General features: G+C 41.1%; 1 protein-coding gene across 1 annotated transcript in view; it reads right to left on the reverse strand.

Annotated features, from left to right (window-relative positions):
* The window catches only part of dock9b (dedicator of cytokinesis 9b), a 57,496-nt gene that overhangs the window by 1,969 nt on the left and 33,226 nt on the right, over nucleotides 1-22,301 (reverse strand). The window contains exons 12-51 of the mRNA XM_062414729.1: nucleotides 21,392-21,751; nucleotides 21,227-21,309; nucleotides 20,856-20,978; nucleotides 20,678-20,757; nucleotides 20,387-20,574; nucleotides 19,754-19,819; nucleotides 18,667-18,759; nucleotides 18,309-18,420; nucleotides 17,513-17,631; nucleotides 16,584-16,670; nucleotides 16,399-16,488; nucleotides 16,110-16,225; nucleotides 15,592-15,661; nucleotides 15,355-15,480; nucleotides 14,190-14,261; nucleotides 13,944-14,090; nucleotides 13,578-13,661; nucleotides 13,344-13,455; nucleotides 13,063-13,241; nucleotides 12,757-12,864; nucleotides 12,412-12,523; nucleotides 12,121-12,251; nucleotides 10,420-10,534; nucleotides 10,253-10,319; nucleotides 9,653-9,700; nucleotides 9,074-9,210; nucleotides 8,147-8,262; nucleotides 7,922-8,059; nucleotides 7,458-7,640; nucleotides 7,255-7,368; nucleotides 6,879-7,094; nucleotides 6,700-6,757; nucleotides 4,922-5,028; nucleotides 4,051-4,173; nucleotides 3,436-3,549; nucleotides 2,152-2,298; nucleotides 1,357-1,567; nucleotides 658-848; nucleotides 450-550; nucleotides 129-267 (exon numbers count right to left, since the gene is read on the reverse strand). Coding sequence (XP_062270713.1) covers nucleotides 129-267; nucleotides 450-550; nucleotides 658-848; nucleotides 1,357-1,567; nucleotides 2,152-2,298; nucleotides 3,436-3,549; nucleotides 4,051-4,173; nucleotides 4,922-5,028; nucleotides 6,700-6,757; nucleotides 6,879-7,094; nucleotides 7,255-7,368; nucleotides 7,458-7,640; nucleotides 7,922-8,059; nucleotides 8,147-8,262; nucleotides 9,074-9,210; nucleotides 9,653-9,700; nucleotides 10,253-10,319; nucleotides 10,420-10,534; nucleotides 12,121-12,251; nucleotides 12,412-12,523; nucleotides 12,757-12,864; nucleotides 13,063-13,241; nucleotides 13,344-13,455; nucleotides 13,578-13,661; nucleotides 13,944-14,090; nucleotides 14,190-14,261; nucleotides 15,355-15,480; nucleotides 15,592-15,661; nucleotides 16,110-16,225; nucleotides 16,399-16,488; nucleotides 16,584-16,670; nucleotides 17,513-17,631; nucleotides 18,309-18,420; nucleotides 18,667-18,759; nucleotides 19,754-19,819; nucleotides 20,387-20,574; nucleotides 20,678-20,757; nucleotides 20,856-20,978; nucleotides 21,227-21,309; nucleotides 21,392-21,751 — 4,983 coding nt within the window. The remainder of the gene's footprint in view (nucleotides 1-128; nucleotides 268-449; nucleotides 551-657; nucleotides 849-1,356; nucleotides 1,568-2,151; nucleotides 2,299-3,435; nucleotides 3,550-4,050; nucleotides 4,174-4,921; nucleotides 5,029-6,699; nucleotides 6,758-6,878; nucleotides 7,095-7,254; nucleotides 7,369-7,457; nucleotides 7,641-7,921; nucleotides 8,060-8,146; nucleotides 8,263-9,073; nucleotides 9,211-9,652; nucleotides 9,701-10,252; nucleotides 10,320-10,419; nucleotides 10,535-12,120; nucleotides 12,252-12,411; nucleotides 12,524-12,756; nucleotides 12,865-13,062; nucleotides 13,242-13,343; nucleotides 13,456-13,577; nucleotides 13,662-13,943; nucleotides 14,091-14,189; nucleotides 14,262-15,354; nucleotides 15,481-15,591; nucleotides 15,662-16,109; nucleotides 16,226-16,398; nucleotides 16,489-16,583; nucleotides 16,671-17,512; nucleotides 17,632-18,308; nucleotides 18,421-18,666; nucleotides 18,760-19,753; nucleotides 19,820-20,386; nucleotides 20,575-20,677; nucleotides 20,758-20,855; nucleotides 20,979-21,226; nucleotides 21,310-21,391; nucleotides 21,752-22,301) is intronic.

Genomic DNA, 22,301 nt, shown 5'->3' on the forward strand with positions numbered 1-22,301 from the left:
TTGAAAGAGTGTACTACCTGACTCTTAGATGTGTGGACAATAAAATATGTGTTGAAAATCAGGTAACCTGGTATATTTCTGCAGTAACAGCTGAACATTATAGCACATATCCACTTCAGAGCTCCTACCTGTTCATGCATGATGTTTGACAGCTCCCTGGCCAGGTCCCTGTAATTAGCCTTCATCTCATCATGATACTCCTGCTGGTCCTCTTTGATCAGTCGCTCGTTCACTCCCAGCCCCTGACCGCAGGCATCCACAAACTGCCTGTGGAGAGATACACATAAAGCATCATGCATACAATAGTCAAACTCCTTTTAATATTAAACTGACAAGCAGTGCTTTCATTCATCAAAAAATCATCAAAAGCAAGGTTGAGTGATAGACAAACTGATTTAAAGAAGCTGTAGTTTCATATATGCAGATGATGTGTTTCTTTCTATCAGTACCTGAAAACCTCTTTCAACTGTTTGACCTTATTGTCAGGATATTTCTTGGCACAGCTGTCATCTAAAAAGGCTCTGGCATAGGCAAGAGGACCTGCGTTCACCTGGAGAAAAACAAAGGTGATCATACATTGCACTGATTTGCACTGAATTTACAAGAATTAAGACGATAAATAGCCTTTTAACAGCCATGTGACTTCATCATCTGTACCTGAACACTGATGCTGCCTTGCAGTTTAAGCTGCAATCGGATCATGTCCACCTCAGAGGCCGAGCACACCAGTCGCAGCTCGGCCACTTTGGCACTCATCTCGTCTATGGCCACCTCTATGGGGCTCAGGTCGGTCTGGTGTTGGTACATGACCGCTATGCGCTTTTTCACATATGGGAAACAGTGGGTGGCTGAGTGGAAATGTATTGGGGGAGAAAAAAGGGGGTAGAGAGGATATACATTATGATTTCAAATATCACATACATCATACAAAAACCGAAATAATATCAGTAATAGAATCATGTGACAGCAGCGAGGTAGCCTGGATGCTAAGACATGTTAACACCTCTTATATACATGCTTTTCTATACCTAGCAGTGAACACAGGATATGCTTCAATTTGCATGTAAACAGTCTGAGTGAATAAGTTCTACGGCAAGTCAGTATCAGTTGGTGTTATAATTAACAAGAAAAGATAACACCTGAACTTTGGGATAAAGTGGAAAGTAATAAACCTCACCTAGCCTTATCTGATACACTTTTCAGGTGTTTTGCGCTAAGGCAAGACACCTGACAGTTAGCTGTAGTCAACAACAACAGATGGCAACAAGGAAGATATTCTTATTTTCTTTTTCCTGAAATTGCTACTGCAATGAGACTGACAAGAAACACCTGTTTTTCAATGTGCACGTGACCTACTAGTCAGAACGGTTCGCCGTTTACACTGCTCCTCCACCCCGCCCTGCTTCTTGCCAGATACTGTGAATGGCGTCTCAAACACAAAGCGCCGGATGTTGTGGCTCTTCTCAAAGTCAGTCTTCCTGTCCTCCAGCTCCTTGTCATCTAGGTATGGGGTGACGTGGGTCACCTGGATATAGGCGTACTTGGAGTCCAGGTCTTTCGGGTTAACCTGTGGGTACAGATGAGGCAACCATATGTTTTGGATTGACACAAACGTAGATAGTCATCTGAAAACCTGATGTAAACACAGCATAGATGGGATTTACAAGGAAGAGTCATAAGGGAGGTTGTAATGGAGAAAAAAAACATGCCATAAATATTGGCTATAAAGCAATTATTAGAAACAGACATCAAGCAATGAGGTTGTAATGTAAATGAATAGTGTACTAGTGGTTCTGAACTTGATTATCAATGATGTGGAAAATCATTACAGGATTCAAGTAGATGTTTCTTTCTATTGTTAAGACATTTACTGTTTACCTGCTCCTCTCTGAACTGTGTTCCCCTCTCTATAAGTTTCAGTATATTTTTGGCATTTAACACTACAAGCTTATGAAATTGTAATTAAACACACTTAGGGGAACTCAGTGTTTTCACCCGCAGATTCATAGCTGTGTTGTAACCATGACTTTTCTCAATACTGACCCTGTGCAACAAACCTACAATAACATGTCCTCCCAAGACAATTGCACAACTGTCAGGGTCTGCTGTTTACTGCTGCAGCCATATCAACACACATGAGCGTGACCCCACCCTGCCAGAGTCCTGGATGATCTTGACGTTCTCTTGGCCAAACTTGTCAGAGTAAAGTTTCAGGAGTCTCTGGGAGATCTCAGACAAGGGGGTGAACTTTGGCTCCTTGTAGATGTATTCCTTCCCATCCTCGTCCTCGAAGAAGCCCTGCGGAGGAGAGGAAGGCAATAAGAGACACCAGCCCGGCCGTGAACTCTCTGTTTTTCTCAAAATCCTCGGAGTAAAAGGATGAGGCAAACTTTGAAAAAGAGCATTTATTATCTTTTGCCATTTTATTTGAAATGCAGGATCCATAGCGTACACCATTTTTCCATGTTCATATGAAAACTATCAAAGGGAGCTCTTTTTCAAAATTTTGACTGTTAAGATGAATAACATTCCTTACACATTATATAGGAAAGTAAATATAATATTATCCACAGAAACAAGTTGTTGTAGAAAACACACTACAAAGTCAAACGGCACCTGGCATTTGATTGAGGTGACTAAGTTGGTGATATGAAAATAGTTAAAAAATGATCCTACAATATAACAAATTCGGGGAAAACATGCATGTCTGCTTATGGTGATAATCATGCATAAAATAACAGCTACTCAGTTCTGTATCTGTGGAAAAGTACACAGAGGAGTGTGTGGGTGGAAGAGTGTGTGGGGGAGTCCCAGAGGTAAAAGGGTTGATCAAGGGGAAGGTTAATGGAGAGGTTACCCAGAGCAACACATAGGATTAAAAAAAGAATCCCCAGTATGTGCAAGCCTTTGCTATTTTGAAACTAAGTGAAGGCTTTGGGGAAAAATACAGCTGAATAATAGCATCTGCCTTAAATTACTTCTATTAACAATCATCAAACCACTAAAGAGCTGAATCTAGAATTCTACAGCTGCCTTTTGCACCTAATTTAACTAATAACACTCGATTCCGCCTTGAGCATGCAATAATATGATGCAAGACACGGAGGAGCACACCAGCCCAACACACAGCAAGAACCTCTACACACTTACCGCAGCCTTGGGTGGGGAGGAAAAAAGGAGAGAAATCTCCATTAAAATGAGAGTTTTAGTATGTGCAGATATAGATACAAAGATGAATGTGTGTGTGTGTCAGTGTGAATGTGCACACATGCAAAAGGAAACAGAGAAGATGACTGTTGTGCTTTTGTTAAGTTTAGATTAAGTTGGAGTTCATGCAAGTAAAAACCTTTTGGTAACTATATTATGAATGAAGTTAAACTTATATTTTCAGCATTAGAGTGAATACTAGCTTTGGAAATCTGCCCCCTGCCTTACCTGACCAAAGAAGGCCACTCTGAAGTACGTGCCCAGCAGTCTTTTACCGCTATGCATCACCTCCATCACTTTAGTATATGCACGGTGGAGTGTGTCGTACAGGTGTGTCAGTTTCTGTTTCACAAAAGTAAAAAAAAAAAATCATTAATAACAAGAATCAACAAAGATTATTTAGTAGGGGCTACATCCAACTGAACTTTTTAGCCGTAGCTCATTTTACTTTGATATCAGCTCTTTGGATTAATCAGCTGCCTTTGTCTCTTTGGTGGAGATTTCAGAAATTAATGTAAGCTACTTTTTTTCTTCTTTTTTTTTTGCAAAGGAATGTTACTGGTCATAGCAAACCATAAAAGGCAAAACCCCAGAGTTTGCATTTCATTTCTTATAATTATTTTAATTTGTCAAAGTAAGATTGTGTTATTGTGGTATACAAGATTATCAAGTTAAAACCCATGTTTGTGTTTTTTAAAAGTAATGAAAACATGATGCAGACATGCTTAATAAAGAATATTTAGGTATCTATTGCAGGTTTATTGTAACTTCTTGAATCCACACCATGTTTCCTGGCAGGTTAATCATCCTCAGGTTTATAACTGTGCTCACTGTGCACGTTACCTCAAAGTCTCTGCGGTTTTCATAGATGGGAATAATGAGCCTGTAGACGTCAGCGATGAGCTCATAACGCTCTGCCTTCCAGAGGCCATCAGCACACTCTTCCAACAGCTCCATCAGCACCTCCTGAACACACACACACACACACACACACACACACAATTGTAAACTTCATTTAACTTTCTCCTCTTCCCTGCAATCTTATTTTAGAAAGTGACATTCTTGCAAAGAGGGACACCTCTGCTTGTTCTTATCTATCCAGGACACTGTAGTGAGCTTAAACATAGCATAGTGTTCCTGTGAAGGCAGCAGGTGGGGGAGGAAATGGACCTGTCATCTCCTCTCTTTTTTATTGGAGGATGGCACAATGATTGTTGCTCATAAAGAGGATAACCTCTCAGAGCAGATGGAAGGGTAAAAGCATGTTGACCAACTCATAAAAAAACCCACACGTTCTCCAGCCATCACTTTCAATTTCACAGGGTGGTCAAAGTGTACCAGATGACGGTGGCTCAAGACTCAGCTTCAACAGGCGTCTGCTCCTGCTCGAGTGTCCACGAGCAAGACGCTGAATCCCTTGAAGAGAGCTGGCCCTGAGCCTTTGTCAGATTTCCCAAGACTGCTCCCTCTGCCAGCTCACTGATTTGATTAGAGAAACACATGTACCAACCTCGTGTCAAAGTCTAAGGAATTCTCACTTTGTCTATTAACTGCTATTGATACTCTTTACAGAGATACCATCTCTGCTAGTCAATCATTATGTGACACGTGAAGCCAATGAGGGATTTTAAAAAAAAAACAGGTACTGGCAGACATTTAAAGCACGGTGCACGGCATGTGGAATGTAGAAAAAGATCACAACAGAAAGGTTTACCTCGTTGAAGTGAACATCCTGCATCCCAACGTCCTCCATCATGGCTGCCTCTTCGTCAATGTTGGGAGTAATGACGCGGAAAGATGAGCAGCCCTGCCTGAACATACCTGACATACATACAGGACACAACCAGAGAGATGCACAACCAACATGAGTGAAATAAAACACAGACAATGAGTTTTATTTTCAGGGTCTTTGCATGATTCTTCAAGACCTTTATAATCATACAGGCTAAAGTATGAAGCACGATTGAAACCAGTATGACCTACAATTATTTATTATTGTATCACATTTTTTCAGTTATTCCCAAAAGTAATTAATTTCTGATTATATAACTGATTAAATGAATGTGGTCTGGACCCAGCTGCTGACTGAAACTCCACGAAAAATTATTAAATGGTTTCCTGCTGCACAATCTACTTTTGAAACAATCCCACTTCCCAACATTTACAATTTACATTTTAAGACCCATAGATATCCTGATGGGCTATTGTATAAACATGGTGCTGCAACATGGAAGGGGACCTGAACTCTCTGTACATATAAAGGGTTCATTCTAAGCTAACAAAAACATAATTCTTATTTTCATGGTACTTTACACTAATTAAAACATACTTATGAATATTGCATTCCATATCTGCCAAGAACGTTCCATTATATGCCATTAAATTATACCCACTGGTCCTTTAATGGCATACGTTAAAGTACCATGTTTATGCTGTGCCTGGTTAAAGTGGCATTTTTATATGGCTCACAGCAGCAACATGCTTCATTCAATGGTTTTTTATAGGAATATGTAAACAGGAAAATAAATATACTGACATACTAATAATCAGCAGTAAAAACTGTCATATGCCAGTGGTAAGGTCTATGTGCTGGAGAAATGCCAGTGAGCTTTCATGTGCCACATGCCAGATCAATAGTAGCGACATAGCACTAATCAAAGTGTCAGATTGGAGCATGCAGTATGAGACTACAACAGGTGATAAAGTGACAATGTATTTTGGGTGTGTTTGAAATGTCAGCTCTTAAAAATTGTGAGAAAGAAATGTTACGGAGGAAAGATTTTATATAATCACCTTCCATTCGCAGTGACAGCGTCTCTACAGCTGCCACTTTCAATTTACAAATCCCCAGTAAGGGCAAGTATGATGCTCCATGTGCTGTGTTCTATAAAGGGAAGGTCTGCAGGGGAAACACTTTGACCTCATAATGAACTGTTGACGTTTATTAAAGCCTGTCACATTATAAAACGGACCCCCTCAGGTCAGATTCTTAGCACAGTATCCTGTTTGATATGTGAATACACATGAGAAGGATTCTTATCTATGGAATGCAGTGTTGGAGTGTCTTTAACACGGGAATGAGCACGACCCTTGGACGAGTGCTCAGGTGGAGGATGAACGTTTATGTGCATGTATGTGCGTGCAGGTGAGTGTGGAACTATTTCTTTTCCCAGTTAAAGTAAAAACCGACAGGAAATATATTGAATGTGTGTTTGTTGATGGTGAATTGATTTACTGGATTATAATCCCATTAAAAATCAAGTTTTGATACGTGTTATATAATATTGCTTCAGTGCACCATAAATTAGTAAAATTCTTTTGAACTATGTTTATTACACAATTATACTGCACTCTGTGTTAACCCTTGCCGGTGACTCATTATATTGCTTCTGTAAACAGGAATCATAAAACTCATAGAGTGGAGTTCATATGCTCACTAGTGTTTTAAGATACCATTACTGATGGACACAAGCTTCTCTGTCCTCAACTCACCTTTCCTCCATAGGTATTCAGCCACTAGAGCAGCAACATGCACATAACACATGGCTGCCTGCAGGTGAAGTAGACAAATACAGAGGCAAATCACAGGTTAGCAAAAATTATCATTTAAAACAATAATAATAATCATCAAATTAACGTCTTTTTTTTGTAGTTTTCATTTTGGAAAATACCTCTGAGAGATCTCCGTTCTTGTTGTGGATGCGTGCCATGCTGTCCAGCCAGGTTTTGCGGAGCTCGGGTGTGCTGGTGTAGGATTTGGCCAAGCTGTACTGGAGGTCTACCAGCATCTCCGGGTCGTTTTCATGCTCTTTCATTTGCTCTGTGGCCATCAGCACTGTCCTGATGCGCTTTGTCAGGTCTTTTACATCTGATGGAAACGCTGTGTGCTGCAAAGCAAAACAGAAACAAATGAGGGTTTTATGCCTATTTTTGCATGGCAAGCATGACAAAATAAGACTAACAAGAATTAAGTCCTTTGTTCTTTGTTGTTTTGAGCTGAAACACTACTGGCTTGATCCACTGTATTTCATAGCACTGCCCCCTCACCTTGATGCTCTTGTCACTGTTCGCACAGTTGTTGATGATGGAGAGAGACTGCTGGAAGCGTGTCCCCCCGATGCCGATGACGTCGGCAATCAGCTGACTGACAGCGATGACCACCTGATCGAAAGCGGAGCAAGAACACACAGATGCATGACTTTATGAATAAAACATCTGTAACGGGCAAAGACACAAGCAGGAACACTCACCTGCAGGTGCGTCCGCACGAAAGATCTGCGGCCGGTGTAGTCGAAGTTGCTCTTCATGAGGAAGTAGAGAAGGTGGGCGGCGTCGCTGCGGATGGAGCTCAGCTTGGAGTTACAGCACTTCAGGATCTCGTAGCACAGAGAGGCACACATGTCGGCCCGGCCGTCGAAGAACGTACAGGGGAACTGGAGGACACATTGACAGATTTAAATGATAAGAAATGGAAACCCAATGTTCCTTTACATTGCAAATGTTAAGCTAAATCACCACCCTACACCTTTATAGATAGCTACAGCACCAGTCAAAAGCTTGGGCACACATTTTGATAGGCTTTCTCATTGAAGTGTATGTGAAGTGTCCGAACTTTTGACTGCTACCGCTTATTTACAGATATATTAAAATATGTGACTTATCCAGATGAAATAGCTCAACAGACAGTGAACCAAGTGAGGGGAAACTCCTTCACCTTATAGATGAAGGTCCTGAGTGAGGTGAAGACCTGTTTGAGGGCAGTCTCAGATTGTGCGATCTGCAGGAAGCACAAATGCACTTGGAAAACTTTCTTCATCAGCGGGTTGTGACCAAGATCTGAATTCAGCTGGGTCTGAGGATACAGAGGGGATGTAAGTTTTATTTGTTAAGATGTCATGTATTGGGGTTGTTTTTATAAACAGGCTGTCACAGTTAATACCTTAAATCCCATGATGAAGATGCTGAGTGTGTCCAGCACAGTCAGACACACCTCCGTCGACACGTTGGCCTCCAGCAGACATTGGCTGTTCACGTCCGCTTCCGTATGAGAGTACACTGCAATTACAGCAAAGACAGTGAAGGTCAGTGTTGTTGGAGATATCGCTTTTATTGGAGCAATAAATATGAAAAAACATTGACAACACAGCACATGATCTGCTCTGATTAGGCAGTTGATCAGCACAAATGAATATTTACCAGGTGATTTGTGCCAGAGGCGTTTGTGAGAGGAGGTAAGTTCATTGTTATTGCAACTCTTAATGACTGCCATAAGAGGTCAGTAAAAAACAGATTACTTCCTGTCTAGTTTCAGAAAAAAACAATGATTCAAAAACACTAATGCTGATGCTTTTTTTTTGTACTTTTAGTTGTCATGTCAGAAACTGAAATACCTATGATCTGATTAAATCTTGATGTGTATTCAAATAACGATATTTTAAACATGTACCTAAATTGATCAAATAATAAAGCATGATTTGTATGTGAAGTCCTCCAATAAACTTGTCTTAAATTAAGGTTGTGTCACTGTTAATGAACCAGGTGGACATAGAACAGCGATAGGTTGTGTATAGGTTGCGGGATGTGTAAGCATGAGGAGGGGGCCCAGATAAAAAAAGAAGTTGGTTTAGAGCATTTATGAAAAAGAAAATAAGCTATTGACACAAATCAAATTTTGCGTGCATTTATAAAGCAGTCCTTAACTTAATGAGGTAAATACATCAGCTGTTTTATAGTTTATTTGTTTTGTACTGCATGTTTGTGACAGCGGAAAAAAACAGACACTGCTGCAAAATATCAGATGTTATTTCTATCCGTTATATTTGTTTACAGCACTATTATCTGTCCAGTTAGGGCAGGACAGGCTTACTGTTGTTGAAGGTGTGGGCATTCTCCAGAGTTCCAAGCTGCTGTAGGCGGGCGTGCAGGATTCCCGCCCTGTTACGAGAAACAGGCAGAGTCAGAGACTTCCTATCGGGAGCTACGGGCCCTGACCCCTCTTGACTCCTGGTGGGAGAGGAGAAAAGTCACAAGACAGCTAAATTAATACATTTATGAAGAAAGACAAAAGGATCAGATGAAAACTTAAATGGATTTATGAAAAATTTCAAAAATGTCTCAGAGGTTTTGTACGAGTTAAGTAATGTTCAGTAATGTTCAGTAATGCAGATAAATAGAAGCATCATGCATTCAGGCAATATGAGAAAAAAGAGGAATTCTTACCCATGCAGGAGGGGCCCGGGGCCATGACATTAACCATAAAACAACTTGCCAGCAGCATTATTGATGAGAAAACACACCAGAACCAAGGGGTTAAAAGACTGAGTAAGGTGTTATTTCAGTGTAAATGATCGGCTTAATTAGTTCAGGAGTTATTTTTTTAGATTAGAAATTCAGCCTCATATTTTAAAATGTACATTTATGAATGTTTGTTGAACATTTACTCTACCTGGCGATGAATCTCTTCCCCATATATCTGAACTGATGGAGGCAGACTCTGCGGGACAAACACAAGAGCAGCTCAGCAGGAGATCAGTCAAGTGTTCAAAGTGTTAATTTAACATGGTTATAATAACATTCTGCTTACCATCATTTACAACTATAAATACTTACATAGAGCTTTGCTAATAGTTATAATTTGGTGAACCTAATCACTCGGTGATATACTTATACCAATATGCAAAAATGACAAGTTGTGGTTTTATAGGAGGTTATGTGCTGTAGAAGTGTTAGTGAGTGCTATTTACCACTTGTTCCAGTCTTAAACTAAGCCATGAGAGAGGTATTGATTTTTTTTTATGTAACTCTCTGCATAACAGCAAATCTGCACATTTCCCAAAATGTTAAACTATTCCTTTAAAGGTCTTGCAATTCAAATTTTGACATTTCCTTTGGCGTTTTCAGCACTCATTTAATTTTCCAAAATAAACATTAAATATTTAGTATTCTGGTTGGATTAAACAAATGTTAATAATTAAATGAAATGAACTGTAATGTGACTGAAGTCTCACTCTGAAAGTCATTATGAAAGAGGTTGCTCTGTACTCACTCTATCAATGTAAAGAAGTCCATTAGCTCAGAAGGAGCTGCTTTGTTCCAGTATGCAAACAAGGCCTCTGAGGATGATGAAATAATATGAGAGTAGTAAGAAAAAGTATAACTATAGAACAACTTATGTTAAAGTTCAGCACAGTGATGGCAGGCAGGCTGTCCTACCCTCTGACATGCTTTTGAGGATATGCAGAAAGCACATGAGCAGGTTCTTGATCTCTTCTCGGTCCAGTTTGTCACAGCGCAGCACAGTGCTGCCCAGAGCCGACGCACACTGGTTCTGGTACACGAAAGAGGGGAGGGGGACGGGGGAGGGGGGGGGAGTAAAGTGCAAAAAAGTTGGGACAAAAGAAGAAGAAATCAAACAGAAAAGGCTTTAGTTATCAGCATCATCCGGCTGAGTCGCAGACAGAATACAAACTTCAAAGAGAAAAAAAGAACATCCCTCTCCCCAAACTTCAAGAGATGAGAAATGTCAAGTGTTTTCCTCGGAGTTGGGGGGGAAGTGCGGAGAGAGCAAATATAAGCACATTTGCTGCAGCGGCTCTGTGCTTTGAGATAGCAACAACCATTGCAGGTCTGAAGAAAACACATTTCTAGTTACATTACAGCATCTGAGGAAATACACTATGAGGTCAGCTCAACCTCCACATCTGTAAAAAGCACACACACACACACACACACACACACACACAGTCACTCCCTGATGTGGGACACTCAGAAGAGAAGAATGTTCGGAGGAACTTTGGGAGGATTTTGGATGCATTGTACAGATATCCACAAACTGAGGAATGCTGAATATTTGGTTTCAGATGTATCTAGCTTTTAAAATCCTACAAATTGCAGTTTGCTGGACTCTGAACAATTCTAGCCAAAAGTTTCCGATGGCAAAGGCGGAGCGGTGAAGTCAGGAGCAGAATACTTGTATTGGTATGTTTTCCTCATGATTTCCATCCAGCCCTAGCTCTCCACCAGTCTGGCCTGCTGCCGGCTTGTCATTGTCACTTTCACGTTCAGGCAGCGGCGCAGAGAGGAGGGAGAAGTCCATTGTGACCCGCTTGGTCGCACGGTTCAGAGGCGGGGCTCTGTCCTCGGGGTCCAGGGGGATAGGGGGCACGTTGACCGAGTGCCTCCTGGTAAATCTCTCCTTTTGGTGGAGTTGGGAGGTTATAGAGTAAGGAGAAGGGGTGTGGGAGCTCTGGAGGAGGAGAGCACAGGAGCCCAAGAGTGCAGATAATACAGTTAAGATAAAAGTCACGGGTGTGCTGTGATTGTAATCTTTTGACCTGAAGAGCACATCTGATTTCACTTTGACACACTGACAACCTCAGTCAACACATAAAGAAACTCTTGAAACATGTGGTTAAATATATCAGAAATGAAGTCATGAAGTCCAGCCTTTTGAAGACAACAGGCAACTGATGTCCTTTTTTTAAGTACTGAATCATTGATCAGTGTTGCAAATGAAGAACTGTCACCACAGAAGATGGCACAACACTTCCATGTGGAATAACTCATTTACATGGGACAAGTGTTTGGCAAAAGCATACGTATTATCAGTGATCTCAAAAGGCATCATTCATTTGAGTCATTGGGAAACTGAAAGAATGAATCATTCCAGGAAATATTTTGTTATGGAACAGCGTGGGGGATGTCTTTGAGCATGACAGATTAGTGACGGATTAGTTGACTTGGCTAGGTGACAAGGGATGCGAAAATTGTTATAAACTTGAACATCGTTTTAAATCAACTAAAATGGTCTTAACTAAAGATAATAAAACTCTATGCATCTATATGTCTTGGTTTACACCTCGGTAGTGACTTTTTGGAGGGCATCCCACCAATGTGTATGTTGTGTTCATCTACCTTCTCCAGGGAGTTGGTCTTGTCACTGCTCTTGTCCAGCAGGCTGTTTCCTGAGTCGGTGGAGATCAGAGAGCCTCTGGAGTCAGCGTGGTTAACTGAGCAGACATTTGGGGTGGAGCTGTGAGGGGAAGCTGTAGCAACAGAGTAAAAAAAACATGTTTGTTGCATGTATAAAGATGGGATAAATCTATAGTGCACAGATTATCATGGAGATAGGTGCTATTACAAGGATGTACAAGAGAATTCCAGCTGTGTTAGTATCATTGGGAAGATAGTGGAAAGCAGATTCACCTGTTCCAGAGATGACCCCAAACACATCTTTGTGGAGAGCATTTTCTATACAGCTACCAGGTTTCTGAGGAGTCACCATGGAGTTGTGCACCAGCGAGTCCTCCCTCACATTCTGGTGACCAAATGCACAAAGCCCATTAGTTATGCCACTTAGCTCTGCAGCTAAAATAACATCAAACTGTGCTTTTTATCAGCAGAGAACACATTAAATAATCAAGAGAGTGACAAGTTAAGCTGATATTAACCCAGTAATGAATGAGTGACAGAAATAGCAGGTCTGGCACTTGCAGACCATTAGAGATACAAGCTGTTGTTCAGTATCCCACCACTAGGTGTCAGGCTTACATTGTGGTTGCTGAATGGGGCGGACTCCTTAATGTCCAGTCTGTAGACATTCTCCTGGAGCAGGCCAAACAGAGGGAGATAGAGGGTGGCGAGTCTGGCCTGTTGGCTCTGAAATGACAAACAGCAGGTGCTCATAAAATTATATATATACATTCACACAGAATTTGACACCTCTGCCAAATGAGGAGTTGGCAAATATAGCTGCCAATTAGCAAACTCTGCTGTTCCTGTTTTTAATATCATGTACAGAACAGAAATGGAGGATGTTTAAAGGACAGTAAGGCGGTCAAGAGCTGCAGAACTCACTTTCGCAGCATAGCGGTCGTCGAACGTGTGCTTGATCATCAGCCCCTTGAGCACCTGGATGGCGATCTGACGGATCTCTCTGTACTCCTGTAGAGCCCCGCCCACCTCCCTCAGCAGCAGCCCCACCAGGAAATGGTTCCGACAGAAGTCATCAGTCAGGGAGTAATCCAGTTGAAGATCTGTAGAAGGCATCAGTCAAAGAGGAATCAGATAACACATATAATTATATATATGATGCACTCCTCTTAGATGAAAGTGATTTGAACCTTAATGTTCTTTACCTTGGAACCTCTGTATTCTGCCTTTTCCAAAGGGCATGGGCAGATTAAGAGGGACGTAGTGCTCATGGCTGCAGATAACCCGCAGGAACTCAAACTTAAACTCAAACAAAGTCTGGGAGGGATAGAAGAGAAAATGAATTTCAGGGAGGCTTATGCGGCTTTAAGTTTGAGCTTCATGTTAAATAACTTAGATTAAACATGATGAAAGGAGAGGTAGCAGCAGCCTTTTAAAACCTTAGGATCTCCAGGCACAAAGCAGTTCATGTAGTTGTTAATCTGCTTGAACACGAATCCTCTGTCCATGAAGGTGAAACAGCGCTGAATAAAAAAAGAACAAATGCAGTGACACACACGTTCGTAATCTACATAAATCCTCTTATCGAAAAAAAATAAGGGTTTATTTGGCCATGTGATTTATTTAAACTCAGATTTACTCTAATTGAATTATGTTCATTTTACAACATAAACAGTCTGTAGCAATTTGTACACAACCATGCAATCGTTGACATTTTCATGTTTTCCCTAAACAAAAGGCTAATATTTAAAACTAATCTAATGTCAAAGGGCGACCGCATTGCAGGTGCTGGGAGTGGTGCCAACCTTGATGAAAACTGCCAGGCTGTGGTTGGCATTGCGAGCAGCATCCAGGTTGTCCTTGTATTTTTGGGTGATGTGTGGCATCAGCATATTGACCAAGGTTTCTACTGCGTGGTAGAAGGATGCTGTGAAACGCTGGTTCCTGGAGAGCTGAACAAGAAGAAGAAAAGAAAGAAAGAGAGGATTTTAGACTCATAGAAAGAAGGTTGGAAGGAATGGTAGAACAGAGTTTGTTAAAACCAACCCTACCTTGACTTTTCCACCCTCTATTAGATAATGAGCCATTGATTTCACCAGAGCTTCAAAGAAGTACCATGAGTGCTGCAACATGAACACAAAGTTAGTGCGAGAACATTTACCACCATTAATGTGGAAGGGTTCATAGACAAAACACTAAACCTTTCAATTAACCTATTTAAATAGTGCCTGACTGCTATACAAAGTGCAACAAGTAGTATCTACATTTAGGCCTATGGTCAAAATTGAAACAGACTTTTTTTATTTCTTATCATAGAATAAATATTCCATTGACATGTATATTTATTGTGAAAACAGCATGTTCAATTTGCAGATAATACAAAACTAGCTTAAGCTAAAAACCTAGCCAGCTAAGCTAACTTAGATAGCCTTTGCTCAAGCTAAATTTAAATACAGAGTTATCCTTAGCTTTTTTCTTGTAGAAAAATAACATAACTAAATGAGCTAGCTTATTAATTCCTCCTGTTCATACTGGCTATTGGAAGATCTCTTCATAATCAAAATATATTTCAAGGTTTATCTGAAGCTAATATGAAGCTTCAGTCGTCCAAATGAGTCAAATCAAATAGATATCTTTCAGCGTTACAGTGTTTTTAGAGCTAAAGTTCCTCTTTTTGTTACTATACTTCCACCACAGCTCAACAGGGAAACACTAAGAGGGAATTTGATGCTAAAAATACTGTAAATGTGTCAGATATCACTTGATATGACTAACTCAGACTGCTGAAGCTCAATAGAAGCTGATCATCTACTTGACTGTGTGGACACACTGTGGATAGAGTCCTCCATCACTCCCATTGCATAGCCATTATGAACAGGAGGAATGAGGAGGAGGAGGAGGAGACACACTTGTAAAGTTGTGAACCCATCCTTTAACAGAGTAGGTGTTATGCTTAGTGTCATCTCAGTTTCATTCCTAACACATAGTGAATCAGAGATATATTTAATGCACATGAACTGAATAATAAAATGTTTGCAGATATAACATTTTCTCAGTTTCTGAGGATTTTCCAAAAGCAGAGTGCAATATGTGGTCCAACAGTTTTCTTTGAGGGGTAGATGCATAAAATGAAGATGTGTTACACAATTTGCCCAATTTGCCAGTCTGAAAACTTTAAACCCTTCTAATCACAGAATTATTATGAAAGCTTGTTACCTTCAGTAGCTTGTTACTGGTTAGGAAGTCAGTGGATGGCTTGAGAATGGCTGTCATGGTTTTAGCCAGCTCCTCGTGAACAGTTTTTACATTGGTGGAGGAATAAGGCTCTGGCTTAAAAACAAACTGAGAGTGAAGAAGAAAAAAAAATCTGATTATAGTTCCTGCATTTCTACAGAAACACAGGAGAATTGTGCGTATTTGTCAGTCTAAATACAGTGAGAAAAGACTGCGCACCTTGATATAAGATCTCAGGTAATGCTCGAGCCCCTCTTCGTGGCACTGTGCTACAACATGAACCATCACCCTGAACAGAAAGAGAGGAAAATAGATAATAACATCAAAATATAGAAGAATAAGAGAGAAGGAAGTGAGGCTGGCTAGAAGCAAAAATGTATTCATTCTAAGTCACTGACACCTCATTTATATGTTTCCTACAGAGCTTCAAAGACTATTCACACGCACACAACTGAGATATAAAAACACATCCATGGAGTGTGTGAGCCATAGGTGAGTGTGTAATGAGAAAAAAAGATTCAGGCTATTAAAGAGAAACAGGGGGATACGCTGCTTTGGAATGAGAACCAGATGAAAGTGCTGTTATTGTAATTTTCTGCAGATTGAAGTTTGTTATAAAAGACTAAAAATATTGCTGTATCACATAGCTTTCTGCTGCTGGAAACCAGGCATTTCATATGTTTGTGTGTGTGTGTATGTATGTGTGCGTGTGTGCGTGTGTGTGTGTGGGCCCTTGCCTTGTCACATTGACGGCCACATCTTCGTGTGTGGCTCTCGTGAGGACGCAGAACAGCTGGTTGAGGATGGTGGGCAGAAAGTTGACCATTACATGACCCTCCATTGCATGAAGACTCTAGCACGGAGGGGAGGAAACAAGAAAAAGAAAAAAATATTGAACAAATATAGACTCTGGAATGTCCCGTTCCTTGAAAAGTTCAGTAACAAGATTGCATTTGATGGGGCATGAAAAGAGGGTGTGTTCCTTTTGTTTTTGGGCAATAGAAAATAAATTGGAACTCGGAATACCTTCAAGAATTTCACCAGCCCCCCCTCTGAAGCCTGTTCAGACATATCCATGCTTTGACAGTGATGGAAGAAGTTGTGCAAGTGTTGATCCTAAAGGAAACATGTTATTTAAACACATTTATTCACATTTATCTAGTATGTTTAATCCAGAACACCCTGTTCTATTCTATATTTCTTATAAATACCTGAGTGTAAACTGTAGAAACAAGATGAGTTGATAATTTAAACAGGGCTTTCCCTCCGTCTACCCACTTGATCTCCGAGCCAGAGTGCTGGAATGACAAATGGGCAACAATTACTGCACTGGATACTGAATAAATACAGAAGTGTGTTGACTTAGAGGAAAACTAACACGTCTAAAATGCGAGGGCACAGACAGTGTGACATACTGGACAAATCAGTGACAGATGAACACAAACACATTAATCACTTGAAATATACATACTTACAGTTCTCACGAAAAAACTGCATATATTTGTAAATTTGTGCTCCTGGCTCTCAACTCAATAGAAAAGTGTTGATCGAACAGAATACCTTAAACTACTCAATATTCCTAAAATCTAAACTACTTGAGTGATAGTTGAGTTTTAACCACACTGCAAAAAACTGTCATGTGCTTCTTCTACTGCGTTACCATCTATTCTTCTTCTGTGTTGTAAATCCTGCTATACCCATACGCAACATTATACTACACGTTTAATTAAATTTACAGCCAACCCATTAAGGCCGGCATCAAAGAACTTGGGGACTTCAGTGGTGAGAGCTGTGGACTGATTAAATTTTAATACTGATCAGATTTCACAGGCATTTGAAGTGAAAGCCTATTGGACCTCTATAAGCTCCCAATCCAATCATAACTAATAAGATCTTTATCCATTAAAGGAGCAGTGTGTAGTATTTAATGGTATGTAGCGGAACTGACTTGGCAGAAATTTGATACAATATTCATGAGTAGGCTATGTTTTAATTAGTGTATAATCACATGAAAAATAAGAATTGTTGTGTTTTTGTTACCTTAGAATGAACCCTTTATATCTACATCCATCCTCTGGGACATTGACACATAACTCTTAAAAAAATAATCAAATGTTAATAATTATAATTATTTTTTTACCTTGCTGATGACATCCGGGGAGCCGAGGTATCCCGCAGGCAGATTGGCGGCCACAGGCAGCTGCTGTTCATTCATGGTGACTCTGCCATCCCTTAGCAGAGGCAGCCATGCTGAACCCACTGTAGGAGTAGAACAGATACAGTCACCTGTTTGTAAAGATGTGATAACACTGGGGTGGCTGGAGCTTGAGCATGATGATTTAATTCTTATATCTAGTATCTAGTAGAAATCTAGTTGAATACATAATCATAATTACAATCGCATAGAGTTATACTGTATACTTTTGATTGGCTGCCAAGCTTCAAGAAGTCTTGCCTAATGTGCCTGTGTGAAGGCAGTCACCATAGTGAGGAGAGCAGAGGAAGATACGGACACGTGCTGAGACAGAGTGGCGCGCTGCTCTTGGGAGCAACTTTTCTTTGAGACCATGATGAACGGTGAATGATCATCCTCATCCCTGAAGTATTTCAGTTAGGTTTTTGTCTGGGTCTATTTGTAAACCTAAAGAACTGAAACCAATTGTGAGCCTAGTGTAAGGATGTGTGGATGACATGAGTGACATTGGCAGTGGAAGGCGTGTTGAGCTCCCCAGAGTTCAATTAAGCCCTGCATTCTTTCTTGTTAGGAACGGTATTCAATTTATACTGTGGGCTGTTAGTAGCTGTGTAACTGTGAAGCTTAGTGGCAATTAAATCCCCAAGACCTGACAAAAAATCCCTTTACCAGCACTACCTGTGACACTGTCCCACATTATGCATATATTTTAGAGAAGAGATGACTGAAATCTGCAGCCTACCTGGAGTCTCCACCAAGTCTTTCTTTTTGCTGTTGCTGTCGCAGCTAACATGATAGAAGGTGAAGAGAAGGTGATGCTTCTCATGCAGCTGAGTAGGCAGCTCTATCTTTATCTGAAGGTGAGAAAAACACAGATTCCCAAGGTTGGTACCCTAATACAGAGGTAGCTTTGTTGGGGGGAAATGAAAGTGAAAAGTGCCTGTGGAGCATTTCCGGTGAGGATACAATGTAGAGTTGAACTGTGTTCAAACAACATAAGAAGAGCTGAGAAGTAACAAAGAAAAGAACATTTTGAATCTAGGCATGTTATTTCTTCTTCATTTGTGTGTGTGATTATGAGTAGCATGGGCAGAGATTACCTCATCATAGAACTCAGGGTTCTGCTGGTGGTGCAGGACAGCTGCGTAGGCCTGCTTAGTGAATAGAGAGCTTCCTGGACGACCATAGATGCACTGCAGTAGATCCAGACAGCAGGAGATAATAAAACACAGCATGAAAAAGACATGAGAGTAGATGTTTTAAACATAGTTATCACAACATTGTTTTAATGGAGCTATACATGCTAGTTGTTAGCATTGTTTTGCAAGTCACAAGTTAAGAGCAGCAAGTCCTGAGTCAAAACAATCAATCCCTAATCGAGACCAGCAAGTTCCTGGTCAAGACCAATGAGTCCCTAGTCAAGACCAATGGGTCCCTAGTCAACCAGCGAGTCTCTAGTCACAACCAACAAGTCCCTAGTCGAGACCAATGAGTCCTGAGTCAGGACCAACACGTCACTAGTCAGGACCAAAAAAGTCCTGAGTCAGGACCAACAAGTCACTAGTCAGGACCAACAAGTCCTGAGTCAGGACCAAAGAGTCCTGAGTCAGGACCAAATAATCCCTTGTCAAGACCAACAAGTCCCAAGTTTAATTAGTACTTTATTAATGCCATTAATATTGTACATTTAAAGAAATACTGACTACTTTTTAAAATTCTAAATTACATTGAATTAATTTAAACTAAATGTTGAATTTTGGGCTCTTGGCTAGTAAAATATGTCATTAATATTAATTACCCACAGCTGATGCAATTTGCCTCCACAGAAGGTTGTCATTTACATAAACCTGCGGCAGATACACATTTGAAAACTCTTTTTGACATGTTTTAATGTCTGAATGTGATAATGTGTTGGTGTGCACTTCCAAACTGACCTTTCCCTCCTGCCTGTGCAACATCATTGGCTGCTGTCAAATTCATCTTTAAAGTAAGAGTTTATTCCCTTTTTTTTATTATGTTAATTTTAGTATTTGGGCTTGGGAAGATATCGCGTCCTTTGCAGTCTAAAGGCTATAATCTAAATGAGGTCACAAGTCATTGGCGTTAAAGTCAAAGTCAAGTTGAAAGTCCTTTTTGGGGTTTTCAAATCTAAATGAAAGATCTAAAGGATGATATATGTAAATGCACCTTAAGCGGCTGGGCTTCGTCCTCGTCAGAATCTTTGAATTCAATGCAAACAGCAATATTCCTTGCCTGTACAGGAGGGGAAAAAAGTAGGAAAAACCATCAGATTATAATGGAAAAGCAAGAACCAGTTCCAATATATCCCTGTTGGCCTAGAAGCAATTTTCTGCCAGACACCTTCTCTTTTGTTCCTCTCTCTGTCCATTTCAGATGTCCATTAGTTTCAATAAAAGGAGGGAAAGTATTTCAGGGAGACGATTGCCAGCTCTCATTTAAAATAAAAGAGGGCAGAGAGACTGATGGGGAAGAAAAGGCAGGTTGGTTTCCCATATGGAGCTGACCTAGTGAAAATAACAAGTCTGTATTAATGTATTAATCAGAAGCTGCTGCTCTGCGTAAGGATAATTCTATCCAGCTCTGCTGCTTGGCTGGTGGCCACTTGTCTCGTAGGCTAAACAGGAACACAAAATGATGATGATAAGAGAATGTGAGCTCAACAAAAGCCTTCCTTTCCACAAAGGATAAGTCATATGTTTTGGAGTGACTTTTTATGTTGCATCTAATCCTCCAACACAAAAGCTCAAGATTCAAGATATGATCACTTATTTCCTCTCATACGCTTCTTACCGCACGTACCTTAGCAAAGGATTTCTGCCCATCGTATTTGAGGTGCTTTGGGTAGACATAGAGGTGGTTTTTATAAATGGTGAAGGGTTGGGAACACTTAGCGATGTAAGGTACAAACTCCTCCACCTCCAGCAGAGCGCTGCCTGGTCCGTTCCCTTCAAAGTTCCTCACAGGGATGTAGGAGGAAGTGACACAATCTGCAGGCAGGAAAGGAGAGGAGTTACAGGGCTCAAGGTGAAGGACTGCTTGATTATGAATAGATGGTTAGAAGTGATTTTGTAAATATTTGGAGGGGTTTACTGGCTACATCCGGGGCCACGCTGTCAATTGTTATATCTAGATTCCCTAAGAGCACGGGGAGCTTGGCCATTTTCTCTGGTCTGTTGAGGAAAAACAGAGATAGAAACACCAATTTAAAAAAAAGAAAGAATTAAAATATGTTGTAGAGACAGGAGAAGAAAGGGGACCAAAAACATACTTTCTGAAGTCAGTGAGCAGTTTGAACATGTCCTCATCTGACAGCTTGCTGCTGTCCTGTCTGTAAAGAGCCGAGAAGCGAGCGCTTTTGTCCAAAGTTCCCGATGCATCTTTAAACACAGGCCTGCAGAGACACAGAGAAATTCATTGAACTTGCTGGAGAGGAGCACATTTCGGTTCTCCACTACTGGTTTGAAGATTTGTGCCTCCCAGAGGGCTGCTCTGCCTTTGACAGATTTCCATTCGTCCATTTGTGTGCAGTATCTTGAATCTGAATCACTATCTGGTGTGACCATAACACAAGAGAACAAGCACCATTAATTTTTAGACTCTAAAGGCCAAAAGAGTGGAGAGGGGGGGAGGGGGTTGTACCTTGCAGCCCAGGCAAATGGCATCCTGTACTGTCCCAGTCTGCTGCAGGCTGTCTTGGAATTCTTCAGCACCTTTTGAGCAATCTAGCCAAGAGAAGCAGAGATTCAGTTTTCTAATACCTCAAATTAATAGTGCAAGTTAAATGGAGTGTACTGTTCTATTCACCTTTGCAGAGTCTGAGCTCTTCATGTAGGGTTCAGTGCAGTGGGTGATCCCCCCCTGCAGGACCTTCTCAATCCTGGCCACCAGGAAGATCTCTGGATGGGGGCACGTGACTGAAAACACCCCTTGTCTGGGGTACTGGAGAGCCCCCTCTGGGAGTCCACTGGCCAGCCTGGGGCCACCCAAGGGAGCATCACCACCTCCGCCGCTGCCGTTGATGTGCAAATCCTGTCCGCCTCCAGAACCAGAAGAGTGTGTCATTTGTCGCACCAAAGGGTGATTGAGGTCCACGTGGAAGTCGGCAGAGATTTTTCTACCGTTCTGGACGTCGAACAGGGACAGGACTACATAAAAAGGCTCCACCTTTAATGAAGGAGAAGAAGAGGGTGAATGTTTTTGGTGGAAGTTGGATGATTAGAGAGAGAAAAGAAAGAAAAAGTAAACAGCAGCTTAGAGGAAACCCATTCTTCCTAATGCACTTCTCATTTTCCGTTAAGTCAAACTGTGCCATTGATGTAATTGATCCTCCCATTCACTCTTTCCATGGTTCTACTATACATTTCCATTACACAGAGCCATTTGGTTGTGTTTGTGTGTGTGTGTGTGTGTGTGTGTGTGTGTGTGTGTGTGTGTGTGTGTGTGTGTGTGTGTGTGTGTGTGTGTGTGTGTGTGTGTGTGTGTGTGTGTCTATGTGTACGCAGCAGAGCTAATGGCTGTGGTTTCCCATCTGAGTGTAAAAGGAGTAGTCCTTCTACTGAGACAGAGACCTTGGAGAGTGACAGCAGGAAACCAGCCTCAGACTGGTGCTAATACATGGTGGGAGGCCCGTGCTGGTTGCCATGACAGCGGTCATTCCTAGTGCCAACAACACCAGGTTTGACGGGGGTCGGCCAAGTGGGCCATCTGAACTGTC

This window comes from Scomber scombrus, chromosome 24 (genome assembly GCF_963691925.1).
Source record: "Scomber scombrus chromosome 24, fScoSco1.1, whole genome shotgun sequence".
Lineage (NCBI taxonomy): Eukaryota > Metazoa > Chordata > Actinopteri > Scombriformes > Scombridae > Scomber > Scomber scombrus.